This window comes from Clavelina lepadiformis, chromosome 3 (assembly GCF_947623445.1).
Source record: "Clavelina lepadiformis chromosome 3, kaClaLepa1.1, whole genome shotgun sequence".
NCBI lineage: Eukaryota > Metazoa > Chordata > Ascidiacea > Aplousobranchia > Clavelinidae > Clavelina > Clavelina lepadiformis.
Window position 1 is genome coordinate 14946711 of NC_135242.1, and position 25690 is coordinate 14972400.

At 35.3% G+C, this 25690-nt stretch overlaps 2 protein-coding genes and 1 long non-coding RNA gene across 6 annotated transcripts; 2 read left to right on the forward strand and 1 right to left on the reverse strand.

Annotated features, from left to right (window-relative positions):
- LOC143450826 (uncharacterized) lies at window positions 1–13977 on the reverse strand. Of its 2 annotated transcripts, none has more exons than XR_013114780.1 (3): window positions 13662–13977; window positions 13255–13410; window positions 1–1777 (listed from the first exon to the last, which is right to left on the reverse strand). It is a non-coding gene; the product is annotated as an uncharacterized LOC143450826 (long non-coding RNA). The 2 variants fall into 2 exon arrangements; XR_013114779.1 differs by having other exon boundaries at window positions 11529–13410.
- On the forward strand, window positions 4000–25690 carry LOC143450822 (SH2/SH3 adapter protein NCK1-like). Of its 3 annotated transcripts, XM_076951542.1 has the most exons (5): window positions 4000–4284; window positions 12398–12488; window positions 23530–24176; window positions 24316–24450; window positions 24568–25690. In XM_076951542.1, exons 1-5 carry the CDS (start codon window positions 4159–4161, stop codon window positions 24766–24768), a joined length of 1200 nt encoding a protein of 399 aa, XP_076807657.1. In that variant the 5' UTR covers window positions 4000–4158; the 3' UTR covers window positions 24769–25690. The 3 variants fall into 3 exon arrangements, with proteins under 3 accessions (XP_076807657.1, XP_076807658.1, XP_076807659.1); XM_076951543.1 differs by lacking the exons at window positions 4000–4284; window positions 12398–12488 and adding an exon at window positions 13964–14584; XM_076951544.1 differs by lacking the exons at window positions 4000–4284; window positions 12398–12488 and adding an exon at window positions 14652–23412.
- Window positions 7933–11530, forward strand: LOC143450824 (uncharacterized). Its single transcript, XM_076951546.1, has 2 exons — window positions 7933–7973; window positions 8073–11530. Exon 2 carries the CDS (start codon window positions 8159–8161, stop codon window positions 8681–8683), a length of 525 nt encoding a protein of 174 aa, XP_076807661.1. The 5' UTR covers window positions 7933–7973; window positions 8073–8158; the 3' UTR covers window positions 8684–11530.

Sequence of the window (25690 nt, forward strand, 5' to 3'; positions counted from 1 at the left end):
TAATTAGCAATTTGCACTGCAATTTTATTGCGGACCAAAAACATCAAATTCACCTCACTGGTCCCCAAAACAAAGTCGGTGAGTATAGATAATAAAAAACGATTCACTCGATTTGCTTCACGAGGCACATGCCAAATAAACGGAACAGACGATGCACAACTAAATACGATAATGTGCAACTGTACATGATTATTCTCTGTACCTAACTAGCTCAGAAATTAATTAGTCACTGTGGTAAATCTGAAACTTTCTTTGTTTATTACTTGGTAGGCCTAATGCTATTAAGTTGCAATACCACTTACGGTTCGAATTAAGACTCAATACTTTTTGTTAATATACATTATGTTTGGTGAAGGTAAAATGTAAATATCGCAAATAGTATTGTCTGCCAACAATAGAATGACAGGCTGTTAATATCAAAGTCAGTTTTCTGCCTCTTTGAATTTGTTGGTGTGTGGCCTTTTTCAACTTATTCCGTATCGGATGACCTTATTCATGAACCCTTATCGAATTGCATTGCTTAACCTAATAAAATTGATGAGTACACCAATAGGCTAAGACAATGTTTTTCACCTTTTTATGCAAATTATTGAAGTAGTAAAGCATAATGAAGTGAGACGTAACACCTGAGAAAAATTAACACATGTGAGACTTAACACACTAAACAAAACAACACCTGATAAAAAAGAAAAAAAGCATTAACAAATATTAAATGGCACTAAGATTCCTGTAAAAAGGTTGCAAAGCAAACAAACAACAACACATAATAAGCTAATCACATCAAAAACTTCGATGCCACCTCTCGTCTATTTATAGACTTGATATCATTTAATACACGTTTCACTTCAGCAAATATGCCACTTGCTAATAATACATCATGCGATGCCAAAATCTTGGGGTCTGGAGATAAGCTCATACATTTTGGACAGGCCTTGTACATTGTACGCTTAAGTTATTGTAATCATTGGTCGTGGAAACAGGACAATTTCATATACTCCGAATCTACTGACCCGAAATTTCTCCGACTGCATGCTAGCCCACAGCCAATCTTTGCCAAGACTGTGCCAATCTATCCAGTTCATGTAAACTATAAAAAGTAGAGGTAACAGCACACACTACCGGTGGAGTCCAACATCCACAGTGAAAGGTTTTGTCATAACACTTAACAAACGGCCACAAACTTTAGTGCAATTGTAAGTTGATCTAAACTCTAAAGGCTACTAGTGAGCTACCATCAACACCATACTCTTAAAATTTGTTCCAGAGCTTATGATGAGGAACTCAATGATACGGTTTTTCAAGATCAGCGAAGTAGGCGTAGACATCTTTTGCATATTCCCAAGACTATCCGAATATTTGATCCATTGAGCTTCGACTAGGAAAAAAACCACACTGTGTGTCCACGTTTTCACGATATTGTTTTTCCAGACATTTGGCATACATCTTTCCAGTTAGACTAAGCAGAGAAATGCAGAACTCTCCTTCTTGTGTATTGGACTGATAACATCCATTTGCCAATCTATAGGTGCTTTACCTGAATGTTTGAAATTCATGATTTTTTTGTTTCGGACACTTTTAGTCTGACATCTTACTTTCGACCTGACCTGGTAAGGGTAGCCCTTAGTCCAAAGTTTCCTCCAGTATAGCAGGTAAGTTCATCAAGACAGTCAAGCTCCTCTTTACAAGGCAGTAGTCCATAGATGAGACTAACTTCACACTACATTTCATGTAAAACTCTCCTTTTCCCTCCTTGATCAATTATTTGCTTCCTCCTTTCCTGAAAACATGAGTTATCTTCCAACTGTAAGCAACCCGCAGAGAAAATCACTAACAATGGCTACATCCAGGCAGCATTCATACGTGTCATTGTTTTGCAGTTGCCTGCATGTTCAAGCATCAATTGAAGCAACCAGTTTTGATGTGACTACAATTAAACCAGGTGCCCTGTAGGTATCCATTCAGATAAATTTTGGGTGCCCAAGCTTATATCCGGGTGCCATGGTACCTGTTTTGCATGTTGCTTATGAAACTAAAGAGACAACAGCTATAGGTTGCAGGCGGTTTACATTATCGCTGACAACCTCCATCAAAATTTGAGATTGACAAACACAAATAAGCTTTTGTGCATGTTTCCACCAACAATCAGTCATTTGTACGCCGAAGTCGTAAGTCGACTGAATTGCGTCGGCATACCTAGTACTGTAATTAACTGGGACAGCCCTGAGGAAAAACGTAACTTTTAGGATCGCATATACAGACAAAATCGGTTAATCGCATACCGCTTAAGTGCATAAAAATCTGAAGGCCTAAATCAAATTGTATCTAACATTAACTATAAAAGATAGTTTAATCGCATACCACTTTAAGGAACAACGGATTATCGCATTTCATAAGGTTTTTGTCTCCGTTGCATATTGGTGTTTCGTTCGGTTATTTGCATATTTTCATGAACGAAATGTTTCAACGAAAATCATTTGTGAGTCATGTGTTTTGCGACGCAATAACTTAGTTCACTTTAAAAGTTTGTAGCTGGTTTTTTCCTGTGAAATAACAGATAAAAAATTGCAATGCTTATAAACGTCATCATCGTCTATCATATCACATCCGCTTTTGTTTGTTTTACTTCACTTTTAATGACAAGATGATTTTGTACCATTAAAAAATTTTTTCCTGCACATTGTGGTCTACTATGTCTGATAGATTTCTTCAAGTACATGCTACAAGAGAGTGGAACTTCCATTACAGTCACAAGAAACCATTGCATTGTGTTTAACTTTTTTCCTGAAGTCTTTAGCGAAGCAAAAATGCAATGCTCAGTAGCAACACAAGCAGCAGAGATACTTCATGCAGAGAAAAAATTTACTGAATTTACACCGAGGCATTGTTTTTATCAAAGTGATTGTTTTGAACCAAGCGAGACATTTTTAATCGTCTTAGGTAAACCATAACGTTTTTTTATAAATGACGTTAGTCAAATGGTGAAGTTCTAATTAAGTGTAGTGTCGGTGCTTTGGATTGTGACAAAAAGCATGAGATTGTTATTCCATGAGGTCAGTGACGATTCATTGGAATGACAATTAAACTATTTGTGATGATGTGTCAGATCAAAGGCATTTTTTCAATTAGATGAAAGACTAGAACCAGTTACTGGACTAAAACGTCACCACCAGCGCCACTCAAGTCTTCAGCTTTGGGACAAAAGGTTTTCCTGTCAGCACTACCGTCTGTTGGGCAGCATTGGGGCATCTTTCTCCGTACATCACTGTCAATGTACCAGAGAAAATTTCATCTTGCAACGAGCAGTATTGTCATCACATCTTCCAAAGATTTTCATTGGTGTGCATTTTTGCTGTACAAACTCGGGCTCATAAACAATGCTCTTCATTAGTGTTATGGATGGACTTTCTTTTACCATCCACTGATGTATTGAAGCGATTTTCAGCCATCTGTTCCTTGAACATACTACCTGCTTGTCTGCTTAATTTTGCTTTTTTTCAACTTATATTTTGTGGATTTAACTAATTATAGTTTTAGTGGATGTGCTAATTGTTAACAACAATTACTATAATTAATTTTGAGCCCGTTTTAAGTCTTTTCAGCTTTTTCCTGTTCATTGGCGTGGGCTAGTAGCAACTGACTTAAATTCTTGTCGCCACCGTGATGTTGACAAAAAATAAAATGATTGATGTTTGATTGATGAACCGATAAAATGGCTAACTGTAAACAATGCCATTGACAGTAACTTTATGCAAGTGCTGTTAAGTATTGTTAAAAAGAACAGTTTAGAATAGTATTTTGGATTCGGTTTAACAATATCAAAATAGAACCAAATTAGTAAATTATTTTGAATTGCTCATCCCTAACTAATTCTTTTCAAACACGACCTTTCATAGCTATAGAAGATAACTTTGTCAAGTGGAATGAAATGGTTTTGAAAGTGAATACAAAACTTAAGACCAAATACAATAACAACTAATTGTCAAACACGAAAAAAGATTTGTGACACACTTTTAGCTTGTTTCATTAAAATTTGCCAGATAGTCTAAAAAGGTGCACCTCATTAATATTTTTCAGTGTAACATCTAAGGAATCTACCATTATAGGCAAAAGCTTCATAAGATGTCTTGGACTGTGCTCTAGAAGTCAATTTCTGTAATCATGTCAGCTGGGAGTGATGAAGTGGTTATTGCATTATATGATTACACAGCAAAAGATCCAGAGGAACTGTCTATTCGTAAAAATGAGCAACTCACATTACTTGATAGCAAGTTTACCTGGTGGAAGGTTAGTAATAGGCTAAATTTATATATTTGACTGGGATTAATTTGACACAAATAAAGTACAGTCGAACCTCATTATAAAGTTCACCCGAGGACTGTGAAAATTTATGCGTTATATCCAAAGTTTATTGTAACCGTAAGCTATTCAAGTAAGGAAAAGATCTATGTAACTCACACAGAGAAACATAAAATATTGTTATAAGCAATGCTTATTATGTTATTTGATATCTTAGCCACAAAATGATGTAAATTTGTGCACATGAAGCCAGTTTAATATTATTAGCATGGTATTAGTTTGGTGCTGACAATTGAGGTTCATATGTACTAGGGACAGGCCAATACGAATCCAAACATAATGACATTTGCCAAATATCACCTCAATAAAATACTCAGGCAAACACGTATTACACTGACACTGGCAAATTCAAATACAATAATACTCTCAGAAATATGTTGAATTTGGCAAGAAATAATAATCTAATTTGATGACTTTGCTCTGTTAGAGGCAACATTTTCAAAACTAAATGTCATTTACAACACGACTAACAGGTTTCAAATGGGGTTTCAGAGGAATTTAGAAAGAAATTAAATTAATACTGTAAAGATGAAAGAATGAAGTTTTCTGGCTTGGTGCTGGTACAAATTCATTCTGATTTATTGTTTTGCTATTTAAGAGCTGAATAAATCTAACCCAATAATGTTTGTTATGGTCTGTAGAAATACAGATGTAACTAAGTTATGTATAGGCTAGGGTTGCCATATCGTCCGGAAAATTCCGGACATGTCCGGAATGTAGGGTTAAATTTTGCGTCCGGGAGGAATTTAAAAAAATGCTCAAATGTCCGGAATTTTATGATGGGCGTTTTGGGGGAATTAGAATTGCGGGAATAATCCTGTAAATCAGGGGTGTCCAACACGTGGCACGCGACGTGTCTGAGTTGGACACACCTGCTGTAAATTATGTTTAACTTTAAACATTGTACATGTCTTTTGGTGTTCCATGGGCTATTATCTCACTTACTACTTTGATATTAATGCCTTGGACGTTATCTTTGCTAGTATCATTTTACTGCATCTGCAATCGTACTGTGCACACTGCCAATCCAGAACATTGTTATTTCGTACCGTGTGCATTTTTTTTACTACGAGGTTTTACGGAATTATGATGTAACAGAGAGTTTTCCTTATCGATGATGTTTACCACTTAGAACTTTCTGGAGCTTTGGAACTTTCTTGAACTTATTGACTGTTGTGCTGAATCAGAATTGGTTAGATATAGATCACATGCTGCGAAAATTACTAGAACATTCCAACAGTCTATAAAAGCAGGCGATTTCGCACATATAATCAGAGATTTACTTAAAATGTCATAGAGGAGGAAGCCTAGTGATCTACTTAAAATGTCAGGAACCATTTGGTTCAGTTATTCTGGTGGCTAATTACTTTGTTTTTTAGATTATGCATTTTTAGTTGGGTTGTATTTATTGTTAATAAAAAAAGATATTATTTCAAATGGCTAATTCTAAACGAAAGTGCGCATTCACTAACGAAATGCAAAAAAAACATCCATGTTTTAGAAAAGGCAGGAATGATTAAATTATCACAGGCCAACAAAAAAAAAATTTTTTCAAAAGGCATGATATGTTAGATCGATTTAGGGGTATATCAGGGGCGCTGAGTCCGAAAATGCCATTACTTTTGCTGAATTGGCTCTAGTTTTTGAGATATTGCTTTTTCCTAAATATGCCATGAAAAGTTAGAAATGTATGCTAGTGAGTAACATAGGTTAACAAAAACTGAAGCCATGTGAAGCAGCTATTTAGTTTTGCCCAAATGTTGAGTTGTCTTGCACAAATTTCTCGCTTGGGAAGTAAATAAGACCTTAGATTAGTTTATATCATCTCCCATCAAGCACTAACATAAGCCTTAACATCAACACATAGCATAACATTCTTGATTCGGAAACAAAAATAACGTTTTACCGGGGCAGAGAAGAAATGTTAATGCAATTTTTCTCTCAAGAAGATAATTTTGTGTACTGTAAAAACATCGAAGGACTTCTTTCATCTATAGGTCTACTTGAGTATAAACCAAAAGAATGGAGGTTATTCATTGACAGCTCCAAACAAATGCTTGAAATGCGTGCTATTTCACAACGAAAATAAGTTTGCCTGTGTTCCGATTCGTTTTAAAGTCGTTTTAAAGGAACACTACCAAAGTGTAAAGATGATGTTGAAGAAACTTTCTTATACTGAGCATAACTGGGAGATATGCGTTGATTTGAAAATGTTCAACTTTCTCTTAGGACAACAAGGCGGCTACACCAAGTATCCCTGCTTTATTTGTTAATGGGATAGTCGGGCCACTGATCAACGCTGAATTAAAAAGGAATGGCCCATACGTGAACAGCTTGTGCACGAAGATAAAAAAGTTGTAAATGAACCTTTGGTCAGCCGTGATCGCATCATTTTACCCACATTGCACATCAAATTGGGTTTGATGAAACAATTTGTCAAGGCCTTAGATAAAGATGGTGCTTGTTTTGATCACCTGTGCAAAGTATTTCCTGGTCTTAGTATTGAAAAGCTGAAAGCAGGAATTTTTGATGGGCCACAAATACGAAAATTAATTTAAGATTAAGTTTTTCTATCACATATGACTGAAGTTGAGAAGGCAGCCTGGCACTCTTTCATTGCAGTTGTAAAAGGATTTCTTGGAAACACAAAAGCAAGCAACTATGTGGATCTCATATAAGTAAAGCTTACAAACTTTCAAGCTCTTGGATCAAGGATGAGCATAAAAGTTCACTATTTATTGAGTCACTTGGATCGCTTCCCGGAAAACCTCGGAAATATGAGTGAGGAACAAGGTGAAAGGTTTCACCAACATATCAATTTAACGGAAGAGAGATATCAAGGTAGATGTGATACTCACATGATGGCAGATTACTGCTGGTGCCTAATGCGAAGCTGTCCACAACAAAACTACAGGCGAAAGTCGTACAAGATAAACTTTCCTGCAGATGACTTTAAGCTAATTTGAGTAATTAACTAGAGTGCATCTAAGAACTTCACTAATGCACATCCTGAGATAGGTATATTTCTTCGTATAGTGTTTTGCTTTGAATACTCCGTGGCAAATGAAAAAATTGATTGCTTGTTTATTTCGTCTGTTTTTACAAATTTGGTTTGTTATTTCCAAATTACTGCTATTTATTGTTCACTTCAAGCAAGTTTTAATGTGGTATTAGAAGCTTAGTCTCACACATTGCAATGTGTTAGGAGAATCTGTTGAAAATACAAATAAATGGGGCATATTTTGTGTTGAATATATGGAAACGAATAGACTTATGCAGCACTTCTTCATTTAGCTAATCTCACTGTGTCTTTAGCTTTTGCTCATTCTTGTGGTTTTAGTGCTGACAGACTTACAACAACATTTAATAAAGGCTGTTCCTTAAGATAAAATGCAACCTAGCTTCAAAATTAAAAGGTACTAAAAATATCAAAATTCGTTAATATCTTAAAAACTAGAGTCAATTTGCAAAAACTAATGGCATTTTCGAGCTCAGCGCCCCTGATATACTCTAAAATCGTTCTTACCTTCTATGCCAAAATTTTTTTGTTGGCCAGTGTTATGAGGCAGAATGCTTGGTTTGCACGTCAGGAACCTATATATCTGTCGTGCACAAAGGTATTGGTGATTTAAACACACATCTGGAATCGGAAAAACATCGCAAAGCAGTAAGAGGGACTGTTGCATCAACGAAAATGACAAATTATTTTGTTACAGCAGGAAGCAAATGCGAAGATGAAATCACTGCCGCAGAAGGCACTCTTGCATTTCACGCTGTTAAGCATCATCATAGCTTTTTGTCCATGGACTGTACATCTGTTTTACTTAAAAAGATTTTCCCTGATTCTAATGTAACGAAGAAGTTTAGTAGTGGCCGCACAAAAACAGAAAAAGTTGTTACTAGCGTACTTGCGCAATATTCTATTGATGCTGTTCTGAAAAGTTTTGAAGAAAACGATATCGCGTATTTTGGCGTTGCAACATATGGCAGCAATCACAATGAACTGAAAGTATTTCCTATAATTATTCAATATTTTGACTGGAGGAAAGGTGGTTTGCAATCAAAATTGATTGCAAACGAGACTGCCGACACAATAGCTACTAATGTAAAAGACGCCTTAGAAAAAAGGATGCTTTTGAAAAAATGTGTGGCATTTACAGGAGACAACTGCAATACTATGTTTGGAGGACTTCGGCGTAATGAGCAAGGAAACAATGTGTTTGCAAAGTTAAAGAAAATGTTAAACCCGTCATTGATTGGGGTTGGCTGTTCAGCACACGTTTTGAACAATTGTATCCATCATGGGGCTGAACGTTTGCAGCTTTAGCATTTCGGTAGCGCATATATATGGTCTCATGAAAATAGTCATGCATTGTCCGGAATTTTGCTTTTTCAAATATGGTAACCCTAGTATAGGCGTCATAGTCAAAATAATTCAGGCAGTTCCAAATTTAACGAATCTGGAAATTTTCCAAAATTGACTAGATATTTTAGAAGCCGGTGTCATGCCAAAATTGTTCCTGGCATTATAACGCAAAAAAACGCATTTTCCACTTAAAAATCTTGTTTGGTCAAACGTCCTAATTAGGCACATTTATTTTGAAACTCTCCAATTACAAGTTTGCTTGTGCATCAATTTGCAATTAGTGGAGTGAAAGGTTGTACCTACCTACACTTGTTAATAATAACAGTTTTAAATAAAAGCAACTACTTTTTTATGAATAGCAATTTGTGTTGTGTTTTTATTGCGGGCCAAAAATGTCAAAGGATTTGCAGTGGTTCTCAAATAGGCGCTGTGACTATGAGTATAGACGTTAACAAAAACAATTAACTCGATTTGTTTAGCAAAGCAAAAGAACAAACAATGCACAACTGAATATGATAACATACAACTGTACTTTATGACTCATCTCGGAATCTAACTTGCTCAGAAATTAATTAATCACTCTGAAATAATCTGAAACTGGTAAATCTGAAACTATCCTTGTTTATTACCTTGTACTGTAGACCTAATGCTATTAAGTTGCAATGCTATTTATGATTCGAATTAAAAATCACTACTTTTGTTATTAAATATGTATTGTTTGGTGAAGGTGAAATGTAAATATGGCAAATAGTGCCTCTTTGAATTTCTTGGCGTGTGGCCTTTCTCAACTTATTTTGTATAGAATGACCTTATTCATGAGCCCAACAATCTTATCGAATTGCATTACTTAACCTAATAAAATGAATGAGAACAGTAATACACTATGATGATGTTTTTAACAGCAAAAGTGAGCCGCAACACGTTTCAAGAGAAAATAAAATCGTTAATATTAAATAGTATTAAGAATTGTTGATTTCTGCAAAACTAAAAAGAAAACAAATAAACAACAACACACAAGCAATTGGAGTAATTCACGTTAAAACCTTCGTTGCCAACTATCATCTATTTATAGACTTGACGTCATTGAACACACGTTTCACTGCAGTGCAACGTACAAACTTTGGAATGTGCCACTTGTTCCCTTTCAGCGGTTGTACTCTCAAGAAACTACTGATAATGCTCTGCTTAGGAAAGAAATCAACATCTTTTGGCATATCCTCAGAGACTGATTTTAAAACCCTTCCTTGTCCACATATAAAACAAAGGTTTACATCTTAAAAGACACCAAAGAAAAAAAACAAAAAGCCTTAGTTAAGAACTGGACTTTAAGCCCGAAGAATCGTCTCAAGACTACTCACTTGACCTGCGTTTTTTGCTGTACTGCAAAATGCATACCAAATCCAAGCGCATGTTATTGCTTCTAACTATGCAGAAGATTTGAAATTGCAATAGTTTTTCGATCGCCTATGCTTAACAATTGATGTAAATAGTCAACCCACTTTAATTCTTTTTTAAATTACAAATGTTCTGGGTGTTGGATTGTAAAGAGTTCACCCAGGTGAGTTGCATATAAATTCCTTTACACGATAAAAAACTTGGAGAATATGTTGCGTAGTGTTTATTTTACAGTGGTTTGGATCCTATGCACTGATTTTGTCCAATATGACGTCTAGATACGTGATCAGTCAAGAATGTGACGTAAAATGCGTAAGATTTTGCATGTAATCTGCAGTGCGTTACACAGGCTAATTTTGTTTGGTATATCAAGCAAAGCGTAAAATAATCAATTAGAAGTAAATACAAACCGAAATATTACACTCAAACGCGCCGCAGAAACCAAGCATTTCACTCATATGCATTTTACATCGCATGCTACTCTGACCACATAACGTGACTTCATATCGAACTAGTTCAGTGCGTAGGATTCAAACCACTGTAAAATATGAACTAAACAACATATTTTCAAAAATCTTTATATACCGATGGCCAAACCACTTGTAATTTAAAAAAGAAAAAGGGTCAACATTTTCCTTTGTTAAGTATAGGCGATCGAAAAAATCTTGCCGTCCAGGCAGTAACTCGGAAAGGCTTTATTGCATGTTGGTGCAAATTTGTGTGGTTGTAATTCCATTTGGGTGCATATCCGTAAGGCTGCAATCACTAAGGAATTTGTTAAAACTCAAGAGTCAAGACATAGCGAAATTAAAAGTAAATATAACAAATCTCATATTCTTAGAAAGGTGTTCTGGTGAACCTGATGAAGATGATGAAATCATTAATGATTATTGTTTTGTCAAGCTTATCTACATTAATAAAGACAGCGTATTATTTAATCGCTTTAGTCCCATGGTTGGTCTTAGTTAAATTTTGATTTGCCTTAAGCGACTGAAGTGATGTTCTGGTTCACAGTTCTCATGGAAGCCCAAGAAAAATTAGAAGAAACGTGTTCAAATTGACAAGTAACAATGCAACTGTTGAATCTGCTTGAAAAATTACATACACGTCTGCTACAGAGGATATGTAATGTTTTTTTGCCTTAACAGATTATACATTTTAAATTTTTGGATGTCAACACCCCCAAGTAGCCATTTAAGTCAGTGGCATAAAACTCGGCTACAAATGCTACTGAAGTTACTGCATTTTTTTAACGTTACCGCAGTTTCCAAGTGATGAGTAATGGTTAAATCATCCAAATATTATCTAGTCTTAAACGACCTTGATGCTCCTGAAAAAATTTGTTAATCATGTTGGTGAAATATTGTATCTTGTTGGCTAATTGTGCTATTGGTTGATGCCAAACACCCACCTCAGACACTTTGTTGTACATAGGGCTATGCCAATTCCTGTTTTTTAGCCTGTGATCACGCAGCTGTATGACCAGTAAATGCCACAGTAGGAGGCTGGTCTTCTAGTGACACTGCATGTTCACTTTTTTCTTGCTACCCTCCTTTAGGGAGGAAGCCCGGTAATTCCATTATACACTTTTTGGCATGACACAACCCAGGAATCAAGCGTCAAGACATTCTAACACTAAGTCATCAAACAGTATAAGACTCTGTAATTGTGCATTTTGTTACAATCGTGCATCTATTTCGGAAACAGAACCATTATAGATTATGAAGTTTGTGTGATTTTATTATAGACCCTGTATCCGCATATTTAGGAGTATTTTATTTTGAAGACCTGAAAGCTTTAATTTCTTTAATTGTTATGCAAAACTGATGGTGGCTGAACCATGTTAACACAGTATGGTCAGCATACAGTAAAATAAAAACAAGATATAAGATGGCACTCTATGGTTAACTTTTATTTCCAATTCTTCTACACAAGCTTTCACAAGCATAAGTTTGCATCAGGCAATGTACACATGATGAAGCAAGCTGATGCTTCCAAAGCTCATGTAGAAGAATTAAAAATTAAAGGTAACCCTTGTTTTCTTTTTAATTTTGCTATATACTGACTTTGATTCTCATGTTTTACTTCAGTTAATTGTATTGGTCTTCAATTTGTCAGGCTTGAAGGTAATGACAATAGGCATTTATTTTTTTCTAGTTCCAAATTTCTGGTTCTTTAAATCTCAGCAGTGTTATTGCTAAAGTAAACAGTTTTTAACTTTGCATTTTATAACCATTTGCCAGTCATTCTCACACTGCAGTTAATGCCATTCATTCTCAGGTTATTAATGCAAGCAGTAAAGTTGGTTTGGTACCATCAAATTATCTAAGGCGTGAAAAGACAAAAGGTGAATCTTTGGTCAACAGAATTGGTAAGTTAGCTTACAGGAAATCAATATTAAAAAAGGTTGATTTTGAATAAAACCGATATTATAAATTTACTCATTCTACAAGCAAAACATTTTGAGTCACAAATTTTTGTAAAACTAAGAAAAATTTAATCTTTTGGATAGACTTTTTTCTGTAGTTGTTTCAATTACATTCATCATTGTAATATGCAAAACATAGTATGTGTTACATTTAACAGGGATTGGTTATCATTATTTCTAATCAATAGTCATTTTTGCCTAATAGATTTCCTTTGATTCAAATATTTTTTCTTTTAGTATTTTCATCTTATATAATTCCAAAAATTTAAAATTGAGCTAATTCTTTTACAAGTTGTACAAGAAACATTGTTCGGATTTGCAACAAATAAAAAATTGGTACTAATGTATGCAGTACTGCTGCATTGTATTTGCAGTAAGGTCATTTCATACAAAATCAACTAATCTCAATTACGCTAAGACCTTGGAAGATATACAATATTTCCCAATGGTTTACAAAAATTAACATATTGCGCTAAGAAAATTTAACATGTCTCAGTTCTACATTTACTGTGGGAAGTTAAAGCTGAAATAGAATGTATGATATCTACGTAAAACAGCAAATTAAAAAAAAAATTATTACGGTGCCCCTCGCTAAGATCGAGGCCTCGGAACATTCAACATAAATTATAAATTTTCAAGAGAAAACACTGTTCCAATTAAATTAAATTTTATATTATTATAGAGAGCATAAGCAAGAATTAAAACATACCAATTTTTAGCAATTTGCTGTGGATGCTACAAGCAAAAAATGGGAAAAAAGCTCCATCTGGTGGCAAAAATTCCAAAATTTCAGGAGTCTTTGTCTTGAAAGCTAATTGAGCTAGAAGGCTGAATTTTTTGTTTTGATTCTGAAACTCATTATCACCTTAAAACAAAAAGGGTGGTCATTTTCATTTTTTCTGGTTGATTTTGTATGGAATGACCCAGTACTCTGATAAGTTTAACAATGTTCAAGATATGTAAATTTGTAAAATCAAAAATAGGCATATCAGAAGTTTACTGCTATTTCACTTTTGTGTAACTACATTATATTCAATAGTTTGTATAATATCATATGCATATATTAATTAAACCTGAAGAAAGAAATGGAACTCTATTATCTGGTAAATTGCTTACATGTTCTTCATGAAACTAAAGTTGCCCTATCTTTGAGCCAAACTTCATTTTTTCCTTTTTTCGGTTATGTCAGTCACGTCTTATTCTGAACAATTCAATGGTTTTGTTCCATTGCTAATTTCTCCTTTTCATGAAATGCTACCATACGATTCCTCGCATTACTTGGCACACACGTTTGCGTATCTGCCATATATGTTACATTGGCAACCATCTACACTATGTACAGGAGTTACTAACACAAGTTGTGTGTAACTGGATGCCGCCACCCACAAACTTTTGCATATTGTGTATATGGCACTAAGCTGTCTGGATACAAATGCTTCCTAGCCAACTGCTCATGTTGTCATTACAAAGCGCGTGCGTGATCGCGTGCAGTAGACGGAAATGACATCATCATATCGCCTCCATACGTTGCAACACAAGTTACCGATTGTTAGCACGCCGTTGTAACCCCAAAGCTTTTCATGTAAGTTTCTAAGAATGAGCGTGTGGCTGCTTCCATACGAGCTATTCAAACAGCCCATGTCTAATAAAAGTTAGTGTTCGCAGGCTACATACTGAACTGTTGGCGAAATAGTAAGCAGAAAGAGCTGTTCAAAGTTTGAAGCTTTACGATTTGTAATGATAAGTTAGTAACATTCGTATTCTACTTAGAACAGGAAAAATATACAGCATCAGAACGTAGTCACTGGATGCAGTTCTATTGCTTTAATTAAACGATTCCGTCATATCGAAATCAAATCTGCATATTTTAGAAATTAAGGATAGGTTTTGTTTAGGGGTGTTTGGACAGCCTTACTAGAGCATAGTGTGCTGTGGGCATGGTTAGTTCAGTGACGACACATTGTCTTGTTTTTCGATGATCGATAACATACAATTCATGAAGATGAACAAACAACTACGTAAATCCATGAAGACAATAGGTGGGTTCGGTTTATGATTTAGGGACATTCTACTGGTATTGTTGAGCTTGCTTAAATAGAAGGATATTTGAGGTGGTTATTCAATTCAGTATTTACCGGTTTTGTTACTGAACATATTATGCGAAGCTAAGTTGTGAGAAGGTGACTGCAATTGTAATTCTGGTTTTTCTTTTACTTGGGAAATTTACAAATGTGTTGTTAGCGATGGTTTCCGTTTAACGCATTATATTTATATATCAAGCTGTTGCAGTTATCACAAAAAAGTAAAGATATACAAAGTAATATTATTTATATCAATCAATCAATCATTTATTTTTCGTCAACCCGCGTCAAAAGCGTATCAGTCTCATTGAATAAGTTTAAAGAAACGGGTTGTTAATTATGAAATAAGTTGGTAGAGATCGTTATGCAAACTGTTGCTTGTTGCGAGCAGTTTAATCACAAAGATTATAACAAGCATTTATAGACACAACACTTGCTAAAATAATTGCATCTTTATTTGTGAGCTTAATTGCGTTGCAGTGGTCTTTGGAGGACCCTTTACTTCCTCTTTTATGTGTTAGAATGAAAATTGCTCTTCCAAATATTGTCGTGTTTGTTTAAATTATTTGTTGGCCTCTGGGCCATATCAACTTGAAAACATTTTTCGGTCGTTAAGGTTAGGTCTATAACTTATAGACTATAAGTGTATAACGCATTTCAATATAAGGCTGGGTAAGGACAAGGTTATTGCTTTTTACCGAGTTCGTGTCGTTTTGTGTTCGTTGCTGAGACTTTTTGGGCCCAATTAGTGGTAATAGGGTGTAAGTAATAGTATAATGTAGTTATAGTTGTTTTCTCCCTTACTGTATTAGCGAAATTTTTAATACTTTGACAGTTTTAAACAAAACGTTGTTGACAACTCCAAATATGTAAAATAAAGTTATCATTGCTATTACTTTTTTTCGAATTCAAAATTTCAAAACTTTTTTTAGAATCATTAACTTTGAACCAGTAACCCTTTAAATGAAAATTAGGCTCTATCCGGAATATTAAAAAACCATGCTAAGTACTATGTGAAATTAATTTTATTTGTTAGTTTAAACTGCTGTGCGGTTAATCGTGACATAGACCCGTTCAACTCATGTTTATTTAACAACTACCGTTACTAGTACGTAAACGCATATGCATTGTAAGCAGAAATAAATAAGAAAGATACTGCACAATACTACCAAAACACATTTGAAATAATGATGTGATTTTATTGAATAAACAGCAAACAATACGTTCAAAAATAAACCAGGAAAGTAGAAACATACAATTTATTAAACCGGGAATAAACTAATTGAAGGCAGCGTTTAGGCATACGTTAAACCTGATCAACCTTGATCAATCAACAAGAATAACCTGATAATTTCTAGACAACATTCATATCTTATTAAATTTTAATGGAAACACTATTTACCGTCATTTTCAACGTTCCTGTGGCATTCATTGGTTTTAATTTGCACGTTCTTTTGTCTACTTTGTTTCATAATATCAGGTTCTTTTTATGCACCAAAAAGTTGCTATTAATTACTTTCGGGATGGTGGTTATATTACGAAAACAGAGTAGTTATTTCACCAGGTAGCTTTTTTGGATGAAAAGAAAACAGTTTTGTATACCTAAATATACGCAGTAAGAATAGTTCAACAGTTATGGCTTACCAGGATGGCAGCTGTAGCAGTAAGCGCCACATGCGACCAGTCCGCACAACTGTTTTTTAACTTTTTATTTCAACATTTCGAAGTTGGCGCAATTACTTATTGTGTTGACTGATTGGTACTCAAAAAATAAATGATAAGGGACCACCCGCCTAATCAGGTCTTTTTCACCGGTCCCGAATTTAAATCCATTTTTTGTACAATTTTCCCGCGTAATCGAACCACCATCCGCCTTCATGATTAACGTTTTCTGCTTTTTGCATAATTTTTCATCTTCATTTTGAAATGTGAAATTAGGCGGTTAAAGTAGATTTGGGCCACGTTGCCTTTTATATCCTCGCTAAGCCATTATGAAGTGAAGTAGACTACGTAAGGACAATTGCTTCGTCGTAAAATCACTATTTTCCTACCGAATTTAGTATAGTGCGACCCCAAACTTGGTACAATACAGTGGAATGAATGAATTCTTTTAGTGCTGGCAGAAAAATTGCGGCGAGTGGCATAGGTGGGTAACTTTAAGACGAGATTTTATTCTACCTGTTTAATCGGACCGACTAGGTTGGGGAGATATTTCATGCTCTTCACACTACAAAAATGTTTATATTCGTGGCTTATTTCCAATCGTAAAATATTTTCGCAAAAATTTTTGTATTTTGCGATTGCGAACGTTTACATGTACTTTGCCGGCCGGTACGGTACCGGCATAACCATTTATGTTATGCTGCATTCGATATGAACCGAACACGCTAAGTCTGGTTTGCATATTTAAACAACAAAGAAACAAATTTACGTCTAGTATTTATTGAAATCAATATATTGAAGCATGATGTTGCGTTAATGCCATAGATTACCGATATCAGTTAACGAATTCCGTTGTTAACATAGACTCATTACAGCTATTAATGCTTAAAAGCGTTCATATCGGATGAGCATGTTAAGCAACAAGTATAATTAATTATGCTCACTCTTACAAGTTTATTTCAAATTCGGGCCCAATTTATCCACGATTAATTCTTGTGTGTAGAGAGAGCTATGATATTTTCATCTCTCAAAAGGTGGACAGAACGTCGAACGTCTTCTTCATTAATTGTATTGAAAACGTGTGACGGTTTTAATGTCCAAGTGTAATGTAAAATTCGGTATCATTTTACATTACACAAATTTTTATTATAAGGGGGCAAGGTTTATTACCACAAGCTTCCAACTCCAAGTAGTAAGTACCGACACAGATAACTATCGGAACCGACAGAGTATCAAATACTTACCAGGTTCGTACATGTTCAGCCAATAAGAGTGTCAGGTACATTTGTTGAATTATGACGTCAGTTTGTTAATTTGCGACGCGCTGTCATGCTTATGAGAATAATACGTCGCACGTCTAAGAATTACAATTTTTCTCAAATTCGTTTCCATCAATGCGGCGTGTGCGTGTCAAATAGGCAAAAATTTTGGCTGCAACTATTTCACCGGAAAAAATAGTGCGTTCGCAGCTATTTTTCACAGTTTCATGTTAACCTCACTTAAATGTTATAACTAGGGCCCGCAAAAGTCAATAAAGTCAAAAATTTTTAAGGACCTCGTCTGACCACGAATCAAAGAATAAAGTTGTTTTCAGCACCTAGGGGATTGTTTCTAAGAAGTTTATAGGTCAAAATTTACAATAAAGTCAAAATTTGTCAAATTATGGCTTTTGACAAAGTTTTTGTGTTTCTTGAAAGTATTTTTTGTAAAAATCCTCGTGGAAGCATTGTATATCAGGAACTGCGACACAATTAAACCATATTAACCCATAAAAGCAGGAAATAAGTCACAATGCCCACTTGGATCAGCAGTAACTTTTATCGCAAATTGTCCATCGTTTATTCATTGTTACGTATTTAAATAATCCTTATGCCGCGTGAAGGGGGTTACATTACTTCTTCCCTGTTTAATTTGCTGTTTATTAGAATTTACCATGCGGAGAAAATCGAGGCAAAGTGCCCTTTTCACAAGGACAAAATAACACAAGCTACCTAAATCTATCGCCAAAAACCACGACGCACTTTTTATAATCCATAAAACACCTTGACTTTTCGACAAAATATTACGTTTGGGTCTGAAATCGAAAAAATATTATGTTTGGGTAACTGGAGGAAGAACTGTGGCCTCTACAAATAAGCAATTTCGTTAGGTCAAAATAAAGTCAAAATTTGATAAAAATGAAGTCAAAAAAAACTTTTTTTAGGTCAAAATAAAAATGGCCCTAGTTATAACACAGTAACCTAAATCTACCTTCTAATCTAAATGTTAACTCCAATAAAACCTTAATAGCTGAAATGAACTTTTTGCATACCCATTCTCCTAACATAGCCGTTTATCTTAAACAGCGAGATGGGAAACCTACATGAAATAGTCACTTCGAAAAATTCTGTATTGAAAATGCGCCGAGAACAATTTTTAACAAAACAAATCTACCTCATATGCTCGCATACATCGCAAGCCCAGACTAATCACAAATTGTTTTTGACCTTCATCGTTTGTTTACTCAGCCAAACAAAAAGGAAGAAAAAATTTGCGGACATCGTCGGATAGACGGTTTTTTTGTTTAATGTTAAAACAATTGGAAGCACTATGATTTTTTCCATGCTAAAGGCACGTTATTCTCTTGCATATGTTGCACCGTCAACAAGGGTTATGATTACCTGTAAATAAATGAATGGCCATTTCGAATTATCGTTGACTTGACTCCATATAGTTCCGAATAACTTTTTTCTAAGGGTAGCTACACTGAGGCAAATGAAGTTGCAAATCGAACTGTATTTAACAACTTGCCAAATCAGGGACTAATTAATGTTATTGCTTCGGTAAAAATTTAATCCTGGCTATAGCCTAGTATTTCGACAATGCACCGTTTTGCGCATACGTGTCTAGAGTCTAGACTACTCGTAACTGCACGAAAAGAGCTTAATTGCCTCAAAAAATAGCAATGTTACTATCACCAGAAGATCGAAAAAGGGAATGAGCTTGGCACTTAAAACTAGCATGAAAATTGCAACAAGCGAAGGTTAATGAAGCACAAGAATTAGGAAGCGGTTGCTGAGAACTTTGCTTCATTAGTTACGGGCGCTTAATTGTCAAGCATTGTGCTCGCTAAAGCACTCGGATCAAGTAAAGAATCCCAACCACATACTCTACCAGGAACGAATGTTGAGAGAATATTACGTCATCGTTTTCATACCCGAAAGTATGATTTGCGAAGTATACACTTGTTTCGTAGAGTAGACTAATGTACGTCTGAATTAAAATAATCATAATAAACAACAAGTGTATTAGTTATGTGCCATTGGAAGGCTATGCTGTAACTAGAGACATTGGATAGCACCTGGAGTGTGAGGATGGCCACTGTTCCCTTCACGAAACATTGTTTATTTGCCCGTTCGTTAGTCACTTGGTCGTTTGCGCATTTTGGTCTACACTGCAAGTACGCTATTCTGTGGTCGCCGAAAATATCTCCAGAAAAGTCATACAGCTTTGCCGCTGTCGAAGTTACCACACATTTTTGCATCAAAGGTGCAGGTTCGAGGTAATGCTTTCTCCTGTTTCGCATTTTTACGAACAACAGTGAGAATTTTTACATTAAGGCTAAACCTTTTCGATCACTTTAGGTTGAGCGTGTCACGTTATGTCAGCATATGTCGGAAGCGTGTTCTTCTGTTGTTCGTATTACAGATAATCTGCTATTGAGTAGCGGGTGTTAGGTCTTCGTCGTTGCTTTACCTGCATTACTGCGCAACTAACCAGTGTTTGCTTATTTGCTATATACAGGACATACCCGCACGTCAGCTCGTGTTTTTAATTTATAGCTGGGCGTCATAGTTTCCCGTCTTTCTTTTTTCTTTAACAGTGATGGCACTATGCTTATGAAAGTTCTTACTTGTCATTGCGGCTTGATGTTAAAGAAGTACCCTTTCTACTATTGTAGTATAAAACGCGGGATAAGAAAAAAAACAATTAAAAACAATCACATAGCAGAAAGTTGCAGATTAATCATTCAAAATTGGTGATGGGAAATAGACCAAACGAAATAGATGGATACACAGACATGATTGACTTTGATGAGAACTCTGCGTTCTTTTGATTAACGGCTATTGTAGTTGTATTATGACAGGGAAAGATGTCTGATGAAATTGTGGAAAGTTAATAGCATAAATTGTTAGGATTAGAATTTGCTGTCAAAACATTGTTGGTATTGGTGGTTTACTAAATGAAATGCTGGTTATGTTGTGGTGTATATTGCAATAATTGAAGTTAAATAATGGTAGCTTAATGCATTCCATTGCAATAACTTGCAGGAAGCCTGAATTGTCAACCAATTGCAAACAACATTTCAACAAGACCATGACACTTTAAATGCCTAGTAATTTGTAGCTTTTTTGCATTCTTGATGCTATCTGTTAAATAGAGTTGATCTTGAGGTGACATCGTTAATGTCTTGTTATGGATCTTTTGATGTCGATGCATGTTGTTTTTTGCTTTTCTGGTGATAATTATTACTGTATTACTTAAATTTCAGGCATATTGGTTTTTATCGTTATTTCAGATCAAAATTTAAGATACTATTTCGCATGCAGTATTATTGTTTGCAAAATGATTTGGGTATTGTTGTCTGTGCTTTGGCCAAAAGGGCCAATCATGTGACCAATAAAGGCATACTTGAAAACCAACTTGCATTTGAAGCGCCCAGCCACACTCACCACCAAGTAGTTTTGCAAACATGTGCATTGAAGTTTTAGCAGTTCTGTTATGCTTTGATCTTTTGCTTTCAATTTTGGATAATCATCATTCTGTTCAAACATTTGAATGACCTAATTTTTTTTCACAGTCATGTGATACAAAGGTATAGTGATGCAAGTTCAACTTTGTAATATGACTAAAAATTTGTAAGTTAACACCAGGCTATTGTGTTCTTTTGAAGTGATGCAATTAAAGTAAACTTGACTTTCTTGTAAATGGGTATAGAAATGTACAGTACTTTATGTCGAACCGATCACATATATAGGAATTCTCTTGTAAATTCCAAAATTCATACCTTTCCACTTTAAAATTTTATACTTTTATTCTTTGCTTTTAAACATCAGTCAACTGCATGACATCTGTGACACTTTACGAAAGTGGCTTAAAAGTATATAAAAACATAGCACAACAGTGTCAGTTGAAATACTGTTCATGAAATAATTCTGAAATTCATATAGATGAAATTACTTGAACACATAAATCAATGGGAATTCTCTTGTACATTATTTCATGTTTCTGTTTTATATTTAAAAATTTTTTTTGAATTTATACCATATTATCACAGTTTTGACATTTAAATATAGTCATGGAAATTTTTTCAGTACACAAGTTTGAAAAAAGAGGTATGGTAAACTATTAACATTTCAATTATACTTTCATTTGTATTGAAGTTGGCTTGCTAACTAACAAGTTATTGTTGTTATTAGTTTTGACAGACAGTTGTGCCCTGGAGCTTTGTTCTGTGATCTTAAAAGTTGGTATGATGGTGTCTGAATTTGAATTCTCCAAGAAGTTTGTTGTTTTTGTGTGAATTATTTGTACTTTTTTCATGTGTAGCCTTGCATATAGAAGCTCCCTAACAAGATGTGTGTTCTCATCATCTTCGGTAACAAAATGTAAACACTTCGCTCTCTGGTGTTAAAAAAAATAAAAATGTTAAATCAATTTGTAATTGTTTTTTTGCATGTGTGGACTTATGACATGGCTTATACTTCCTTGGTGCCAGGATTTTCCATTAAGTTTATCATTTTTCCACCTGGTGGCAGAAAACTGCATTTGTTGTGATGTGCAATATCTTATTGAGTTGTGATTATGTTTGATCTCAAAAGTTTTGACTAGTAAGCATGCCGGTGTGTTTCATGTGGATACTTTATGAGCATTTTGCCATGGAAACCTTTTGTGGCAAATTAGGAATATCAGAATTAAACATTTTTAAAATGTTACTTTTGCATGGAATACATTTGCAAACGTATGAGCAAGATAAGTCTATTCTAGTGGTAAAAAGGTGAAATCTGGATTAACTTTAAATTGGACGATTACTTTTCGCTAAAATTGTTATTTGTTTGTTTGACAGTGCTCGAATGAATGAAACGTTTTGCGTCTTGAGTGAAAAGAATGTCCTTTGGTTGCAAAAATATAACCTGTCCGGGTAATTGTTTTGTTTGAAATCTGTGACTCATATGAGTTTAATTCTTTTTCAAGACTGTTTCACTTGGTGCGGCCTATTTTTTTACTCTTCGCGGCCCATACTTTGGGAACCACTGCACTAAGTGGATTATATAGGGTCTAAGTCTACAGCCACAATTATTTTACCCGACCCTATACGTAGCCCGTCTACCCCGCGACGGTATTAAGACTTCGATATAAGACTTGGTTTTATTGAAACATGGGATGGGTGAAATCAAGGTTCACCAAAATAAATGCGCAATGAAATTTGCCGTCAAGGCTTCAAAAGTCATTGAAATGCTACCGACCACTAAAAGCGAAGAAAAATACAAAAATGTTTGCAACAACTTGAGCCGCGTTTTAGATGTTTTGTTTCTACAGTTGCAGATTGGGGCATCTCTTCGAGACAGCACACATTTTGGATAATTTACATTATACAGTATATATATAATTTTTTGGAAGCCAGCTTTCGTTAAGAATGTTCTGACTTTCCTGGAGCTCTTTCCTTCCTCCTAATGCTGTACTGAATTTTTACTTAGCTATGACGTAGCCGTCAAGGTGTAACATTAAATGCCCTTCCACGTGCTGGCCATCTGTTTTTTTTTCTTTCGCTTAACCGTTTCTATGGGCAATAATTCTAGTTTTAGTCATGTGAACCGGCTTTTGCTTTGTTTTACGTTTTGACGCTTCTCTCGATTTTGATCCCTGTGGAGATTGAGTAAATCTCTTGTTCTTAATTTTATGCTTGTTCAAATTTTTGGGAGTATGCTTTTATTGTTCAAAGTTATTTCAATACTCTTGTTGAATTTCTAAATCAATGCAATGTAGAAAAACCATTTCTCAACGCATGCAGCTGTGTTCAAAATTGTATTTATAAGTATATACTGGCGAAACATCCGGCATGTGGTACAATCCTTCTGCAGAAGGTAGATGTAAATTAAATCAACTGTTTACAGCTATTTACCGCTACTTTTCAGTGGTTGATCAAATTGTAACGTATTTTAAATGAAAGTAACAATAGCGTTCGTTATTAATTATTGCAGCTAATAAATTTCCCGGAAAGAAAGTCAAGTCGGGAACAGGCGGGGGAGTGGTCGTTGGAGCTGCTGGCAATAGATTAGACGTGCCGACTTCACCATCGTACGGTGCGTCCTCCGGAACTAGTCAGACTAACGAGGAATATGTGAGCAAGTTCAACTACGACGCCACCAGAGACGATGAACTTACTCTGACCAAGGGCATGAGTGTACTGGTTATGGAAAAAGAGGGCGACGGCTGGTGGTACGGAAGAAGCTCTGATCAACCTGATGGAAAACCTGGCTGGTTTCCATCAAACTACGTTGAAAAACCTACTGCATGTAATGTTAACTCGGTGATACCTATCGAGAAAACGCCACGCTGGACAAGTGATGGTGATTGCATCATGGTTGTTCGCACTTTGTATGCATTTGATTCAGGCAATCCCGAAGAGCTTGCCTTTGAACAGGATGAATTATTGGACATAATAGAACAGCCATCGGACGACCCGGAATGGTGGTTAGCGCGTAACCGTGAAAGAAAATCCGGTTTAGTACCCAAGAATTACGTTCAAGTTGAGGAAAATTTTCCACCTGTATCAACTCAGCAAAACTATGATCCCGTTTTTACCGTGGACACCCAGAATGGCTTGAACAATTTAAACGCTCAAATGGTAAGTAGATTATTAAGACTGCGAAATTGTTCGTGTTACTAACATGGTGCAAAAATCTTAGCCAGTTTTTTAAAAAAATTTAAAAAAGTTGCATTTTGCACTTTTTAAACGATTTAATCTAACATAAAAATTTATTTAGCCCGCTACCGAGTCAAATACTAAGGTTATCGAAAAAGACTGGTATTTTGGGACACTGAAAAGAGCCGAAGCGGAAAAAGTACTTGGTGATCGCGCTAAGAATGGAGAGTTTCTAGTTCGTGACAGCGAAACATCGGTATTGTAACAAGTATTGTGAAACTAAACAGAAAAATCACTTAAATACGTTTTGCTTATGTCTATAACCTTTTTTATTTTTCTTTGTGTTATCTTATTTGAATTTAACACATTTCAGGCTGGTGATTACTCTATTTCAATGAAGATGCCTGGACGTATGAGACACTTTAAGGTTACTTTGCGGCCCGACGGTTTATACGGAATCGGGCAAAGACAATTCGAATCAATGGAAGCCTTACTTGATCATTATAAACAAGCTCCGATATATACCAGTGCTGAGCAAGGAAAAGTTTATCTTACCAATCCCATGGCTCGATAAGCAGCAAAATCAACTAAGAGAGCATATCAGATACTCGCTATAATAAATGAATTCAGCTTCAAGATAGAGCGGCATTCCAGCCCTGCCCACGTTATGTTTAATATTCGTTTGATGTTTTACGTGTTACATGACGTTGGTTGAACATCTACTTTACTGTGTATTGGTCTTTACATACATTCTTTTATGTCAGAGTTTATTCTAACTAACTGTCGCATGTGACACGAAATGTTTTTTCTCAAAACCAATAAACGTTGCTTATCCGACATTTTCGATTTTTGTTCTAAAAAGTTGCAAAATTTGTACAAGACAGTAGCTTTACTTGCTGTATTACTGCGTGGTTACAAGTATAGCAACTTGAGTCGTACATTTATTTATTACAACACATGTAGTCTGGATCCAGATAAAATTATTTGGTCCAGTTTTGTCCAAACTGTTTATTTTCATTTTGGTCATAACGAAACAGTAAACGTCACTTCGCAAATTCAAATGCTTTGTGAATCTTGTCTTGCTTCCCAAATCTTAACTGCAAACAAACTATACTTACGAATTTTATTATTTTAGTTCAAGGACCGATTGGTGCATAGCTTAAGGATTGTGCAGGATTTCATTGGAACAGAGAACATTTCCTAAGCCATATTATTTTAAACACTGATATTGTGTGCACTTAGCATTGAGGGACGCATGTTCCAGCTAACGGTGGTGGCTTAAAGTGTTATTTTTATTGCCGTAAAGAAATGAAGAATGAATTTCCACGAAACAGGTCCCAAACGTTTTCACTTTCATGGTTGTTTTGAGCGATTTATTATATTGCGACTTCTTGCTTAGTTCATATTCACACCGCAGTAAATTGCGCTCCCAACAATAATTTTCACCTGTGCTTCTTTTAAAGTTAATTGTCGCTAATAAATTACTTATCAAACAA